Consider the following 17,500-nt stretch of genomic DNA (forward strand, 5'->3'; position numbering starts at 1 on the left):
CTGTTTGGAGAGCTCCTTGATCTTCATAGTGCCGCTTGCTTGGTGGTGCCCCTTGCTTAGTAGTGTTGCAGACTCTGGGGCCTTTCAGAACAGGGATATATATACTGAGATCATGTGACACTTAGATTGAACACAGGTGGACTTTATTTAACAAATTAAGTGACTTGTGAAGGTAACTGGTTGCACCAGATCTTATTTAGGGGCTTCATAGCAAAGGGGGTGATACATATGCACACACCACTTTTCCGTTTTTTTTTTTGTGTGCATTTTTTTCATTTCACTTCACCAATTTGGACTATTTTGTATGTCCATTACATGAAAAAATCAATTTAAATTACAGGTTGTAATGCAACAAAATAGGAAAAATGCCAAGGAGGGTGAAAACTTTTGCAAGGCACTCACACATCCCTCCCCCTCTCTCTCATTCTCACACCTACACTCTCTCTCTCGCTCTCCCCCCCCCTCTCTCTCTCTCTCTTTCAATTCAATTTAAGGGTTTTATTGACATGGGAAACCTGTGTTAACATTGCCAAATCAAGTGTAGATATAAACAAAAGTGAAATAAACAATACAAATTAACAGTAAACATTACACTCACAAAAGTTCCAAAATAATGTAATATCTTTTCTATCCTCTTTAGCTCTCTCTCTCTCTCTCTCTCTCTCTCTCTCTCTCTCTCTCTCTCTCTCTCTCTCTCTCTCTCTCTCTCTCTCTCTCTCTCTCTCTCTCTCTCTCTCTCTCTCTCTCTCTCTCTCTCTCTCTCTCTCTCTCTCTCTCTTTATTATGTTCATGTAGCTTATTCAACTTAACATTTCAACATAGAGAATCTTAGCTGACTTACTTGTATATTTGACAGCTAGCTAGCTCTATATATTATTTCAACATGAGGAGCTAAGAGGTTGCTAAATGCTTTGCTAGCTAACTAGCTTGCTCTGATTATCTTAGCATGTTGCTTCTAGCTGGCTACATTTTGCTTCAGGTCAGGAGACCATTTGTTTTTTACACATATTGTCACATTTGTCTGACTACTGTAACATGCTGACCAGACCGGACACGTCGCGTGCACAAGCGTCGCAAAATAAATTTAGAAATCCATGTTATTCAATTATTGCACCCACACTGCTTGCGCGCGCCAACGAGCGTCTGCGACACCAAAGGCTAAAATAGAAGTCGTTCCTATTTCTGACGCAGATCGCGCTGCAAGTCCTGCCTCTCCCATCTCCTCATTGGTTTATAGAAGCAGGTACCCACGTGTCATCTCCTCATTGGTTATACCCACGTGGGTGATAGAAAGACGAAAACTGTTTTGCCGGTAGTCGTGGTAATACAATGAAAGTTTAGATGCGATCACCATATAATTTAAACGATGAAAAAGCCTGGAAGGAGGAGAGATGACTAGAAACGATTCGGTTGGCCGTTTTATATGTGGATTAATTGTCGGAGTAGAGATCCTTGTCCATTTCAGGTAAAATAACAACTCAATGTTTATATCCCAGGACAAATTAGCTAGCAACAGCAAGCTAACTAAACAGGACAAATTAACGTTAGCTAGCAAGCGCAAGCTAACTAGCTAAAATACCATACATGTTTAATGCTTTTCGACCTGTCCCCAAATTAATGTCATTGGTTCAGAGTTTGTTTTGATATTTTATCCTGCGTGTCGTGATCGCGTTTGGTGTGGGGGGGCAAAATACATGTATGCACGATAGCGCACGATGGCGCACGCGCGCAGCCGGTTTGGGCAAGGTGTTAGACAATAATAATTTCAAAATGTTACAAATTTCAACTCAAAGTTTTATATACAATATTCGCAGTTCAAACCTCAATGTTTTCAAAACTCCTACCCCTCCTCCCCCCCACCCCCTCTCTCTCCCCCACCTCTACTCCCCCTATCCCCTCCTCCCCCCCACCCCCTCTCTCGCCCCCACCTCTACTCCCCCTATCCCCTCCTCCCCCAGTCCCAGGTCCGTGTGACCCAGAGGACCTGATCGATGGGATCATCTTTGCTGCTAACTACCTGGGCTCCACCCAGCTGCTGTCTGACAAGACGCCCTCCAAGAACGTCCGTATGATGCAGGCCCAGGAGGCCGTCAGCCACATCAAGGTGAGGAGAGACACAGCTCTATACTGTAGACCAGACACAGATCTCATTTACAATACACAGCTCTATACTGTAGACCAGACACAGATCTCATTTACAATACACAGCTCTATACTGTAGACCAGACACAGATCTCATCTACAATACACAGCTCTATACTGTAGACCAGACACAGATCTCATCTACAATACACAGCTCTATACTGTAGACCAGACACAGATCTCATCTACAATACACAGCCCTATACTGTAGACCAGAAACAGATCTCATCTACAATACCCAACTCTATACTGTAGACCAGACACAGATCTCATCTACAATACACAGCTCTATACTGTAGACCAGACACAGATCTCATTTACAATACACAGCTCTATACTGTAGACCAGACACAGATCTCATCTACAATACACAGCTCTATACTGTAGACCAGACACAGATCTCATCTACAATACACAGCTATATACTGTAGACCAGACACAGATCTCATCTACAATGCACAACTCTATACTGTAGACCAGACACAGATCTCATCTACAATACACAGCTCTATACTGTAGACCAGACACAGATCTCATCTACAATACACAGCTCTATACTGTAGAATGTATAGAACAACCGGAGGCCGTCAGCCTCATCAAGTTGAAGAGAGAGACAGATTAAATGTTTTATTCTTTAATTATGTGGTTGGATATGCTGGGTTGACCCTAGTGGACAGTAGACAAGTCCACATGACTGTTTTACAGAGGAACTTCTGGATAGAGTCCCACCTCTAACTGGTCCTGGGTAATATCTATCTAATAACCATCAGCAGTTTAATACTGTCTCAATATGAAATACTGCTTTAGGAGCGTCTCACTCACAAGTGATCTATGCATAGTCACTTTAATAACTCTACCTACAAGTACATATTACCTCAATTACCTCGACTAACCGGTGCCCCCCGCACATTGACTCTGTACCGGTACCCCCTGTATATATCCCCGCTATTGTTATTTTACTGCTGCTCTTTAATTATTAGTTACTTTTCTTTTTTTTAAGTAACGTCGGTACATTTCTACCTATGACCGTGTCACTTCCCCTCACTCACCTGTCACATGACCTGGCTCTCTTCCTAACATTTTCCTGGTTTATCAGCCCTCCACCTTCCAACACACATCCATACCAGTCTTTACTGTAGTCCTGTAGTCTATACTGTAGTCCTGTAGTCTATACTGTAGTCATGTAGTCTATACTGTAGTCATGTAGTCTATACTGTAGTCATGTAGTTTATACTGTAGTCTATACTGTAGTCATGTAGTCTATACTGTAGTTTATACTGTAGTCTATATTGTAGTCATGTAGTCTATACTGTAGTCATGTAGTCTATACTGTAGTCATGTGGTCTATACTGTAGTCATGTAGTCTATACTGTAGTTTATACTGTAGTCTATATTGTAGTCATGTAGTCTATACTGTAAGTCCATACTGTAGTCTATACTGTAGGCTTTACTGTTGTCTATACTATACTCTATACTGTAGTCTATACTGTAGTCCTGTAGTCTATACTGTAGTCATGTAGTCTATACTGTAGTCATGTAGTCTATACTGTAAGTACATACTGTAGTCATGTAGTCTATACTGTAGTCATGTAGTCTATACTGTAAGTACATACTGTAGTCATGTAGTCTATACTGTAGTCATGTAGTCTATACTGTAAGCACATACTGTAGTCTATACTGTAGTATTGTAGTCTATAATGTAGTCTATACTGTAGTCTATACTGTAGCCTATACTGTAGTATTGTAGTCTATAATGTAGTCTATACTGTAGTCTATACTGTAGTCTATACTGTAGTCTTGTAGTCTATAATGTAGTCTATACTGTAGTCTATACTGTAATCTATACTGTAGTCTATACTGTAGTCTATACTGTAATCTATACTGTAGTCTATACTGTACTCTATACTGTAATCTATAATGTAGTCTATAATGTAGCCTATACTGTAGTAATGTAGTCTATACTGTAGTCTATACTGTAGTATTGTAGTCTATACTGTAGTCTATAATGTAGCCTATACTGTAGTAATGTAGTCTATACTGTAGTATTGTAGTCTATACTGTAGTCTAATGCAGTCTTGCAGTCTATACTGTAGTATTGTAGTCTATACTGTAGTCATGTAGTCTATACTGTAGTATATACTGTAGTCTACTGTAGTCTTGTAGTCTATACTGTAGTATTGTAGCCTATACTGTAGTCTATACTGTAGTCTATACTGTAGTTTTGTAGTCTATACTGTAATCTATACTGTAGTCTATATTGTAGTCTATAATGTAGTCTATATTGTAGTCTATACTGTAGTCTATATTGTAGTCTATACTGTAGTGTTGTAGTCTATACTGTAGTCTAGACTGTAGTCTATATTGTAGTCTATACTGTAGTCTTGTAGCCTATACTGTAGTCTATAATGTAGCCTATACTGTAGTAATGTAGTCTATACTGTAGTATTGTAGTCTATACTGTAGTCTAATGTAGTCTTGCAGTCTATACTGTAGTATTGTAGTCTATACTGTAGTCATGTAGTCTATACTGTAGTATATACTGTAGTCTACTGTAGTCTTGTAGTCTATACTGTAGTATTGTAGTCTATACTGTAGTCTATACTGTAGTCTATACTGTAGTTTTGTAGTCTATACTGTAGTATAGACTGTAGTCTATATTGTAGTCTATACTGTAGTCTTGTAGCCTATACTGTAGTCTATACTGTAGTTTTGTAGTCTATACTGTAGTCTATACTGTAGTCTATAATGTAGCCTGTACTGTAGTCATGTAGTCTATACTGTAGTTTTGTAGTCTATACTGTAGTCTATACTGTAGTCTATAATGTAGCCTATACTGTAGTCATGTAGTCTATACTGTAGTTTATACTGTAATCTATACTATAGTCATGTAGTCTATACTGTAGTCTATACTGTAGTCTATAATGTAGTCTATACTGTAGTCATGTAGTCTATACTGTAATCTATACTGTAGTCAATACTGTAATCTATACTGTAGCCATGTAGTCTACTGTAGTCTATACTGTGGTCTATATTGTAGTATTGTAGTCTATACTGTAGTCTATACTGTAGTCTATACTGTAGTCCTGTAGTCTATACTGTAGTCTATACTGTAGTCATGTAGTATATACTGTAGTCCTGTAGTCTAAACTGTAGTCTTGTAGTCTATACTGTGGTCTATATTGTAGTCTATACTGTAGTCTGTACTGTAGTCCTGTAGTCTATGCTGTAGTATTGTAGTCTAAACTATAGTCATGTAGTCTATACTGTAGTCTATACTGGAGTCCTGTAGTCTATACTGTAGTCTATATGGTAGTCTATACTGTAGTCTATACTGTAGTCCTGTAGTCAATCCTGTAGTCATGTAGTCTATGCTATAGTATTGTAGTCTAAACTGTAGTCATGTAGTCTATACTGTAGTCTATACTGTAGTCTATACTGGAGTCCTGTAGTCTATACTGTAGTCTATATGGTAGTATATACTGTAGTCTATACTGTAGTATATACTGTAGTCTATACTGTAGTCTATATTGTAATCTATATTGTAGTCTATACTGTAGTCATGTAGTCTATACTGTCGTCTATACTGTAGTCCTGTAGTCTATACTGTAGTCTATATGGTAGTATATACTGTAGTCTATACTGTAGTCTATACTGTGGTCTATATTGTAGTCTATACTGTAGTCATGTAGTCTAAACTGTAGTCATGTAGTCTATACTGTAGTCTATACTGTAGTCTATACTGTAGTCATGTAGTCTATACTGTAGTCTATACTGTAGTATATACTGTAGTCTATACTGTAATCTATATTGTAGTCTATACTGTAGTCATGTAGTCTATACTGTCGTCTATACTGTAGTCCTGTAGTCTATACTGTAGTCTATATGGTAGTATATACTGTAGTCTATACTGTAGTCTATACTGTGGTCTATATTGTAGTCTATACTGTAGTCATGTAGTCTATACTGTAGTCCTGTAGTCTATACTGTAGTCTATACACACACACACACACACACACACACACACACACACACACACACACACACACACACACACACACACACACACACACACACACACACACACACACACAGAGCCTGAGTCCTGCTTCAGTCTAACCCATTCTCCTGTACGTTGGTTCCAAGCAGACGGCCCAGAAATTAGCCCAAAACAAGATGAAGGTGTGGTACTCCCCATTGATTGGCTGTTCAGTGTTTCCGTTATGTTTGCCTGCATCCGTCTGTGTCTACGTCCCTAATGGTACCCTATTCCCTACATAGTGCACTACTTTTGACCAGGGTCTATGGGCAGTGGTGCACTATGTAGGGAATATGGTGCCAGTTGGGACTTAATCCTGTATTGTTTCCCTTCTTTTATTTAACTCTCTGCATTCTCTGAATCCAGTTGATATGTACTTGTACACCATTCTTAGGGATGTCTGTTAAAATCCATCACCATTTTTCTCGTTCCACGTGGGACATTCTCCGACTCCTCCCCCTGTAGAGTTTCTACAACATACGGGCAGAACGACACGGACACATAGAAGTACGATGTAAAGACAAGTCATTTTTGGCTCCCGAGTGGCGCTGCGGTCTAAGGCACTGCATCTCAGGGCTTGAGGCATCACTACACTCCCTGGTTCGAATCCAGGCTGTATCACAACCGGCAGTGATTGGGAGTCCCATAGGGGGCGGCGCACAATTGGCCCAGCGTCGTCCGGTTTGGCCGGGGGTAGGCCGTCATTGTAAATAAGAATTTGTTCTTAACTGACTTGCCTAGTTAAATAAAGGTTCAATAAATCAAATAAATAAATACAATTGAAGCTTGGAAGAAGACCAATAGAATTTGCTGGATGCAGAAAATGGCCGCGCAGCCAGGTTTCTGTTCTTTACACCGTGAAGTTGTGTTGTATTTGAAGACGTTTTTTTTTCTCTGGCACAAGTTTCTTTATTGGTGTTGTGGTTTGCAACGATTGTAAGGCTGTTAGCACTGTGAGTCCTGTGGATGGTTAACATTACACACAGACACGCTCTCTCCTTTCCAACCCACTAAGTAGTCACACTAACTCCAAGGTTTCTCAACAGGCCCTGGGTACTCACAGGTTGTCATTACAACCAATCACATTACTGTAAAACCACTTAATGCAGTGGCCAAAAAACGGCATAACTACAGTATGAGAGATGTTGAGAAACACTGTTAACTAGACTAGAGAGACTATACTGAACTAACACCAGTCTCTCTGTTACCTATAGAGAGACTATACTGAACTAACACCAGTCTCTCTGTTAGCTATAGAGAGACTATACTGAACTAACACCAGTCTCTCTGCTACCTATAGAGAGACTATACTGAACTAACACCAGTCTCTCTGCTACCTATAGAGAGACTATACTGAACTAACACCAGTCTCTCTGCTACCTATAGAGAGACTATACTGAACTAACACCAGTCTCTCTGCTACCTATAGAGAGACTATACTGAACTAACACCAGTCTCTCTGCTACCTATAGAGAGACTATACTGAACTAACACCAGTCTCTCTGCTACCTATAGAGAGACTATACTGAACTAACACCAGTCTCTCTGCTACCTATAGAGAGACTATACTGAACTAACACCAGTCTCTCTGCTACCTATAGAGAGACTATACTGAACTAACACCAGTCTCTCTGCTACCTATAGAGAGACTATACTGAACTAACACCAGTCTCTCTGCTACCTATAGAGAGACTATACTGAACTAACACCAGTCTCTCTGCTACCTATAGAGAGACTATACTGAACTAACACCAGTCTCTCTGCTACCTATAGAGAGACTATACTGAACTAACACCAGTCTCTCTGCTACCTATAGAGAGACTATACTGAACTAACACCAGTCTCTCTGCTACCTATAGAGAGACTATACTGAACTAACACCAGTCTCTCTGCTACCTATAGAGAGACTATACTGAACTAACACCAGTCTCTCTGCTACCTATAGAGAGACTATACTGAACTAACACCAGTCTCTCTGCTACCTATAGAGAGACTATACTGAACTAACACCAGTCTCTGCTACCTATAGAGAGACTATACTGAACTAACACCAGTCTCTCTGCTACCTATAGAGAGACTATACTGAACTAACACCAGTCTCTCTGCTACCTATAGAGAGACTATACTGAACTAACACCAGTCTCTCTGCTACCTATAGAGAGACTATACTGAACTAACACCAGTCTCTGCTACCTATAGAGAGACTATACTGAACTAACACCAGTCTCTCTGCTACCTATAGAGAGACTATACTGAACTAACACCAGTCTCTCTGCTACCTATAGAGAGACTATACTGAACTAACACCAGTCTCTCTGCTACCTATAGAGAGACTATACTGAACTAACACCAGTCTCTCTGTTACCTATAGAGAGACTATACTGAACTAACACCAGTCTCTATGCTACCTATAGAGAGACTATACTGAACTAACACCAGTCTCTCTGTTACCTATAGAGAGACTATACTGAACTAACACCAGTCTCTCTGCTACCTATAGAGAGACTATACTGAACTAACACCAGTCTCTCTGCTACCTATAGAGAGACTATACTGAACTAACACCAGTCTCTCTGCTACCTATAGAGAGACTATACTGAACTAACACCAGTCTCTCTGCTACCTATAGAGAGACTATACTGAACTAACACCAGTCTCTCTGCTACCTATAGAGAGACTATACTGAACTAACACCAGTCTCTCTGCTACCTATAGAGAGACTATACTGAACTAACACCAGTCTCTCTGCTACCTATAGAGAGACTATACTGAACTAACACCAGTCTCTCTGCTACCTATAGAGAGACTATACTGAACTAACACCAGTCTCTATGCTACCTATAGAGAGACTATACTGAACTAACACCAGTCTCTCTGTTACCTATAGAGAGACTATACTGAACTAACACCAGTCTCTCTGCTACCTATAGAGAGACTATACTGAACTAACACCAGTCTCTCTGCTACCTATAGAGAGACTATACTGAACTAACACCAGTCTCTCTGCTACCTATAGAGAGACTATACTGAACTAACACCAGTCTCTCTGCTACCTATAGAGAGACTATACTGAACTAACACCAGTCTCTCTGTTACCTATAGAGAGACTATACTGAACTAACACCAGTCTCTCTGTTACCTATAGAGAGACTATACTGAACTAACACCAGTCTCTCTGTTAGCTATAGAGAGACTATACTGAACTAACACCAGTCTCTCTGCTACCTATAGAGAGACTATACTGAACTAACACCAGTCTCTCTGTTACCTATAGAGAGACTATACTGAACTAACACCAGTCTCTCTGCTACCTATAGAGAGACTATACTGAACTAACACCAGTCTCTCTGCTACCTATAGAGAGACTATACTGAACTAACACCAGTCTCTCTGCTACCTATAGAGAGACTATACTGAACTAACACCAGTCTCTCTGTTACCTATAGAGAGACTATACTGAACTAACACCAGTCTCTCTGCTACCTATAGAGAGACTATACTGAACTAACACCAGTCTCTCTGCTACCTATAGAGAGACTATACTGAACTAACACCAGTCTCTCTGCTACCTATAGAGAGACTATACTGAACTAACACCAGTCTCTCTGCTACCTATAGAGAGACTATACTGAACTAACACCAGTCTCTCTGTTACCTATAGAGAGACTATACTGAACTAACACCAGTCTCTATGCTACCTATAGAGAGACTATACTGAACTAACACCAGTCTCTCTGTTACCTATAGAGAGACTATACTGAACTAACACCAGTCTCTCTGCTACCTATAGAGAGACTATACTGAACTAACACCAGTCTCTCTGCTACCTATAGAGAGACTATACTGAACTAACACCAGTCTCTCTGCTACCTATAGAGAGACTATACTGAACTAACACCAGTCTCTCTGCTACCTATAGAGAGACTATACTGAACTAACACCAGTCTCTCTGTTACCTATAGAGAGACTATACTGAACTAACACCAGTCTCTCTGCTACCTATAGAGAGACTATACTGAACTAACACCAGTCTCTCTGCTACCTATAGAGAGACTATACTGAACTAACACCAGTCTCTCTGCTACCTATAGAGAGACTATACTGAACTAACACCAGTCTCTCTGCTACCTATAGAGAGACTATACTGAACTAACACCAGTCTCTCTGTTACCTATAGAGAGACTATACTGAACTAACACCAGTCTCTATGCTACCTATAGAGAGACTATACTGAACTAACACCAGTCTCTCTGTTACCTATAGAGAGACTATACTGAACTAACACCAGTCTCTCTGCTACCTATAGAGAGACTATACTGAACTAACACCAGTCTCTCTGCTACCTATAGAGAGACTATACTGAACTAACACCAGTCTCTGCTACCTATAGAGAGACTATACTGAACTAACACCAGTCTCTCTGCTACCTATAGAGAGACTATACTGAACTAACACCAGTCTCTCTGTTACCTATAGAGAGACTATACTGAACTAACACCAGTCTCTATGTTACCTATAGAGAGACTATACTGAACTAACACCAGTCTCCCTGTTACCTATAGAGAGACTGTAGTGAACTAACACCAGTCTCTCTGTTACCTATAGAGAGACTATACTGAACTAACACCAGTCTCTCTGTTACCTATAGAGAGACTATACTGAACTAACACCAGTCTCTGCTACCTATAGAGAGACTATACTGAACTAACACCAGTCTCTCTGCTACCTATAGAGAGACTATACTGAACTAACACCAGTCTCTGCTACCTATAGAGAGACTATACTGAACTAACACCAGTCTCTCTGCTACCTATAGAGAGACTATACTGAACTAACACCAGTCTCTCTGTTACCTATAGAGAGACTATACTGAACTAACACCAGTCTCTGCTACCTATAGAGAGACTATACTGAACTAACACCAGTCTCTGCTACCTATAGAGAGACTATACTGAACTAACACCAGTCTCTGCTACCTATAGAGAGACTATACTGAACTAACACCAGTCTCTGCTACCTATAGAGAGACTATACTGAACTAACACCAGTCTCTCTGTTACCTATAGAGAGACTATACTGAACTAACACCAGTCTCTCTGCTACCTATAGAGAGACTATACTGAACTAACACCAGTCTCTCTGCTACCTATAGAGAGACTATACTGAACTAACACCAGTCTCTCTGCTACCTATAGAGAGACTATACTGAACTAACACCAGTCTCTCTGTTACCTATAGAGAGACTATACTGAACTAACACCAGTCTCTCTGTTAGCTATAGAGAGACTATACTGAACTAACACCAGTCTCTCTGCTACCTATAGAGAGACTATACTGAACTAACACCAGTCTCTCTGCTACCTATAGAGAGACTATACTGAACTAACACCAGTCTCTCTGCTACCTATAGAGAGACTATACTGAACTAACACCAGTCTCTCTGTTACCTATAGAGAGACTATACTGAACTAACACCAGTCTCTCTGCTACCTATAGAGAGACTATACTGAACTAACACCGGTCTCTCTGCTACCTATAGAGAGACTATACTGAACTAACACCGGTCTCTCTGTTACCTATAGAGAGACTATACTGAACTAACACCGGTCTCTCTGCTACCTATATAGAGACTATACTGAACTAACACCAGTCTCTCTGCTACCTATAGAGAGACTATACTGAACTAACACCAGTCTCTCTGTTACCTATAGAGAGACTATACTGAACTAACACCAGTCTCTCTGCTACCTATAGAGAGACTATACTGAACTAACACCAGTCTCTCTGCTACCTATAGAGAGACTATACTGAACTAACACCAGTCTCTCTGCTACCTATAGAGAGACTATACTGAACTAACACCAGTCTCTCTGTTACCTATAGAGAGACTATACTGAACTAACACCAGTCTCCCTGTTACCTATAGAGAGACTGTAGTGAACTAACACCAGTCTCTCTGTTACCTATAGAGAGACTATACTGAACTAACACCAGTCTCTCTGTTACCTATAGAGAGACTATACTGAACTAACACCAGTCTCTGCTACCTATAGAGAGACTATACTGAACTAACACCAGTCTCTCTGCTACCTATAGAGAGACTATACTGAACTAACACCAGTCTCTGCTACCTATAGAGAGACTATACTGATCTAACACCAGTCTCTCTGCTACCTATAGAGAGACTATACTGAACTAACACCAGTCTCTCTGTTACCTATAGAGAGACTATACTGAACTAACACCAGTCTCTGCTACCTATAGAGAGACTATACTGAACTAACACCAGTCTCTGCTACCTATAGAGAGACTATACTGAACTAACACCAGTCTCTGCTACCTATAGAGAGACTATACTGAACTAACACCAGTCTCTCTGTTACCTATAGAGAGACTATACTGAACTAACACCAGTCTCCCTGTTACCTATAGAGAGACTGTAGTGAACTAACACCAGTCTCTCTGTTACCTATAGAGAGACTATACTGAACTAACACCAGTCTCTCTGTTACCTATAGAGAGACTATACTGAACTAACACCAGTCTCCCTGTTACCTATAGAGAGTGTAGTGAACTAACACCAGTCTCTCTGTTACCTATAGAGAGACTATACTGAACTAACACCTGTCTCTCTGTTACCTATAGAGAGACTATACTGAACTAACACCAGTCTCTCTGCTACCTATAGAGAGACTATACTGAACTAACACCAGTCTCTCTGTTACCTATAGAGAGACTATACTGAACTAACACCAGTCTCTCTGTTACCTATAGAGAGACTATACTGAACTAACACCAGTCTCTCTGCTACCTATAGAGAGACTATACTGAACTAACACCAGTCTCTCTGCTACCTATAGAGAGACTATACTGAACTAACACCAGTCTCTCTGTTACCTATAGAGAGACTATACTGAACTAACACCAGTCTCTCTGTTACCTATAGAGAGACTATACTGAACTAACACCAGTCTCTGCTACCTATAGAGAGACTATACTGAACTAACACCAGTCTCTCTGCTACCTATAGAGAGACTATACTGAACTAACACCAGTCTCTGCTACCTATAGAGAGACTATACTGAACTAACACCGGTCTCTCTGCTACCTATAGAGAGACTATACTGAACTAACACCAGTCTCTCTGTTACCTATAGAGAGACTATACTGAACTAACACCAGTCTCTGCTACCTATAGAGAGACTATACTGAACTAACACCAGTCTCTGCTACCTATAGAGAGACTATACTGAACTAACACCAGTCTCTCTGTTAGCTATAGAGAGACTATACTGAACTAACACCAGTCTCTCTGTTACCTATAGAGAGACTATACTGAACTAACACCAGTCTCTCTGTTACCTATAGAGAGACTATACTGAACTAACACCAGTCTCTCTGCTACCTATAGAGAGACTATACTGAACTAACACCAGTCTCTCATTTACCTATAGAGAGACTATACTGAACTAACACCAGTCTGTCTGCTACCTATAGAGAGACTATACTGAACTAACACCAGTCTCTCTGTTACCTATAGAGAGACTATACTGAACTAACACCAGTCTCTCTGTTACCTATAGAGAGACTATACTGAAATAACACCAGTCTCTCTGCTACCTATAGAGAGACTATACTGAACTAACACCAGTCTCTCTGTTACCTATAGAGAGACTATACTGAACTAACACCAGTCTCTCTGTTACCTATAGAGAGACTATACTGAACTAACACCAGTCTCTCTGTTAGCTATAGAGAGACTATACTGAACTAACACCAGTCTCTCTGCTACCTATAGAGAGACTATACTGAACTAACACCAGTCTCTCTGTTACCTATAGAGAGACTATACTGAAATAACACCAGTCTCTCTGTTACCTATAGAGAGACTATACTGAACTAACACCAGTCTCTCTGTTACCTATAGAGAGACTATACTGAACTAACACCAGTCTCTCTGCTACCTATAGAGAGACTATACTGAACTAACACCAGTCTCTCTGTTAGCTATAGAGAGACTATACTGAACTAACACCAGTCTCTCTGCTACCTAGAGAGAGACTATACTGTACTAACACCAGTCTCTCTGTTACCTATAGAGAGACTATACTGAAATAACACCAGTCTCTCTGCTACCTATAGAGAGACTATACTGAACTAACACCAGTCTCTCTGTTACCTATAGAGAGACTATACTGAACTAACACCAGTCTCTCTGTTACCTATAGAGAGACTATACTGAACTAACACCAGTCTCTCTGTTAGCTATAGAGAGACTATACTGAACTAACACCAGTCTCTCTGCTACCTATAGAGAGACTATACTGAACTAACACCAGTCTCTCTGTTAGCTATAGAGAGACTATACTGAACTAACACCAGTCTCTCTGCTACCTATAGAGAGACTATACTGTACTAACACCAGTCTCTCTGTTACCTATAGAGAGACTATACTGAACTAACACCAGTCTCTCTGCTACCTATAGAGAGACTATACTGAACTAACACCAGTCTCTCTGTTAGCTATAGAGAGACTATACTGAACTAACACCAGTCTCTCTGCTACCTATAGAGAGACTATACTGAACTAACACCAGTCTCTCTGTTACCTATAGAGAGACTATACTGAACTAACACCAGTCTCTCTGCTACCTATAGAGAGACTATACTGAACTAACACCAGTTTCTCTGCTACCTATAGAGAGACTATACTGAACTAACACCAGTCTCTCTGTTACCTATAGAGAGACTATACTGAACTAACACCAGTCTCTCTGCTACCTATAGAGAGACTATACTGAACTAACACCAGTCTCTCTGTTACCTATAGAGAGACTATACTGAACTAACACCAGTCTCTCTGCTACCTATAGAGAGACTATACTGAACTAACACCAGTCTCTCTGTTACCTATAGAGAGACTATACTGAACTAACACCAGTCTCTCTGTTACCTATAGAGAGACTATACTGAACTAACACCAGTCTCTCTGTTACCTATAGAGAGACTATACTGAACTAACACCAGTCTCTCTGTTACCTATAGAGAGACTATACTGAACTAACACCAGTCTCTCTGTTAGCTATAGAGAGACTATACTGAACTAACACCAGTCTCTCTGCTACCTATAGAGAGACTATACTGAACTAACACCAGTCTCTCTGCTACCTATAGAGAGACTATACTGAAATAACACCAGTCTCTCTGTTACCTATAGAGAGACTATACTGAACTAACACCAGTCTCTCTGTTACCTATAGAGAGACTATACTGAACTAACACCAGTCTCTCTGCTACCTATAGAGAGACTATACTGAACTAACACCAGTCTCTCTGTTAGCTATAGAGAGACTATACTGAACTAACACCAGTCTCTCTGCTACCTATAGAGAGACTATACTGTACTAACACCAGTCTCTCTGTTACCTATAGAGAGACTATACTGAACTAACACCAGTCTCTCTGCTACCTATAGAGAGACTATACTGAACTAACACCAGTCTCTCTGTCACCTATAGAGAGACTATACTGTACTAACACCAGTCTCTCTGTTACCTATAGAGAGACTATACTGAACTAACACCAGTCTCTCTGTTACCTATAGAGAGACTATACTGAACTAACACCAGTCTCTCTGCTACCTATAGAGAGACTATACTGAACTAACACCAGTCTCTCTGCTACCTATAGAGAGACTATACTGAACTAACACCAGTCTCTCTGTTACCTATAGAGAGACTATACTGAACTAACACCAGTCTCTCTGCTACCTATAGAGAGACTATACTGTACTAACACCAGTCTCTCTGTTACCTATAGAGAGACTATACTGAACTAACACCAGTCTCTCTGCTACCTATAGAGAGACTATACTGAACTAACACCAGTCTCTCTGTTAGCTATAGAGAGACTATACTGAACTAACACCAGTCTCTCTGCTACCTATAGAGAGCCTATACTGTACTAACACCAGTCTCTCTGTTACCTATAGAGAGACTATACTGAACTAACACCAGTCTCTCTGCTACCTATAGAGAGACTATACTGAACTAACACCAGTCTCTCTGTTACCTATAGAGAGACTATACTGAACTAACACCAGTCTCTCTGTTACCTATAGAGAGACTATACTGAACTAACACCAGTCTCTCTGTTACCTATAGAGAGACTATACTGAACTAACACCAGTCTCTCTGTTACCTATAGAGAGACTATACTGAACTAACACCAGTCTCTCTGTTACCTATAGAGAGACTATACTGAACTAACACCAGTCTCTCTGCTACCTATTGTCACGTTCCTGACCTGTTTTCTGTTGTTTTGTATGTGTTTAGTTGGTCAGGACGTGAGCTGGGTGGGAATTCTATGTTGTGTGTCTAGTTTGTCTGTTTCTATGTCCAGCCTAATATGGTTCTCAATCAGAGGCAGATGGTAATCGTTGTCCCTGATTGAGAATCATATATAGGAGGCTTGTTTTGTGTTGGGATTTTGTGGGTGTTTGTTTCCTGTCTCTGTGATTGTCTGCACCAGATAGGTCTGTGTCGGTTTTTGCACATTTGTTATTTTGTATTGTTGTTTGTAGTGTTTTACTTGTTCTTTATTAAACATGTTTAACACTAGCCGCGCTGCACTTTGGTCCTCTCCTTCACCCCTGGAAGAAAACCGTTACAGAAACACCCACCAAACCCGGACCAAGCAGCGTGGCAACGGGCAGCAGCAACAGCAGCAGCGGTACAAGGAGGAATGGACATGGGAGGAGATTCTGGACGGAGAAGGACCCTGGGCAGAGCCAGAGGAGTGTCGCCGTCCCAAAGCGGAGCTGGAGGCATCAAAAGCGGAGAGGCGGCATTATGAGGCGCTTGCAAGGCAGAGTGGCTGGAAACCCGAGAGGCTCACCCAAAAATTTCTTGGGGGGGGCTAAAGGGGAGTGTGGCGAAGCCGGGTTGGATACCTGAGCCAACTCCCCGGGCTTACCGTGGAGTGAGAGGGCGTCGTACTGGTCAGACACCGTGTTATGCGGTAAAGCGCACGGTGTCCCCAGTACGCGTGCTTAGCCCAGTGCGGGCTATTCCACCTTGCCGCACTGGGAGGGCTAGGTTGGGCATCGAGCCGGATGTCATGAAGCCGGCCCAACGTATCTGGCCTCCAGTACGTCTCCTCGGGCCGGCGTACATGGCACCAGCCTTACAGGTGGTGTCCCCGGTTCGCCTGCATAGCCCAGTGCGGGTTATTCCACCTCGCCGCACTGGCAGGGCTACGGGGACCATTCAACCTGGTAAGGTTGGAGAGGCTCGGTGCTCAAGAGCGCGTGTCCTCCTTCAC

General features: G+C 41.1%; 1 protein-coding gene across 1 annotated transcript in view; it reads left to right on the plus strand.

Annotated features, from left to right (window-relative positions):
* LOC120037610 (amyloid-beta A4 precursor protein-binding family A member 1-like) overlaps positions 1 to 17,500 on the plus strand; it is a gene marked incomplete at its 3' end in the record, with an annotated part of 43,282 nt that overhangs the window by 20,334 nt on the left and 5,448 nt on the right. Inside the window, exons 6-7 of the mRNA XM_038983607.1 lie at positions 1,959 to 2,104; positions 6,289 to 6,321. Coding sequence (XP_038839535.1) covers positions 1,959 to 2,104; positions 6,289 to 6,321 — 179 coding nt within the window. The remainder of the gene's footprint in view (positions 1 to 1,958; positions 2,105 to 6,288; positions 6,322 to 17,500) is intronic.

Source organism: Salvelinus namaycush, unplaced genomic scaffold (assembly GCF_016432855.1).
Source record: "Salvelinus namaycush isolate Seneca unplaced genomic scaffold, SaNama_1.0 Scaffold1775, whole genome shotgun sequence".
Classification (NCBI taxonomy): Eukaryota; Metazoa; Chordata; class Actinopteri; order Salmoniformes; family Salmonidae; genus Salvelinus; species Salvelinus namaycush.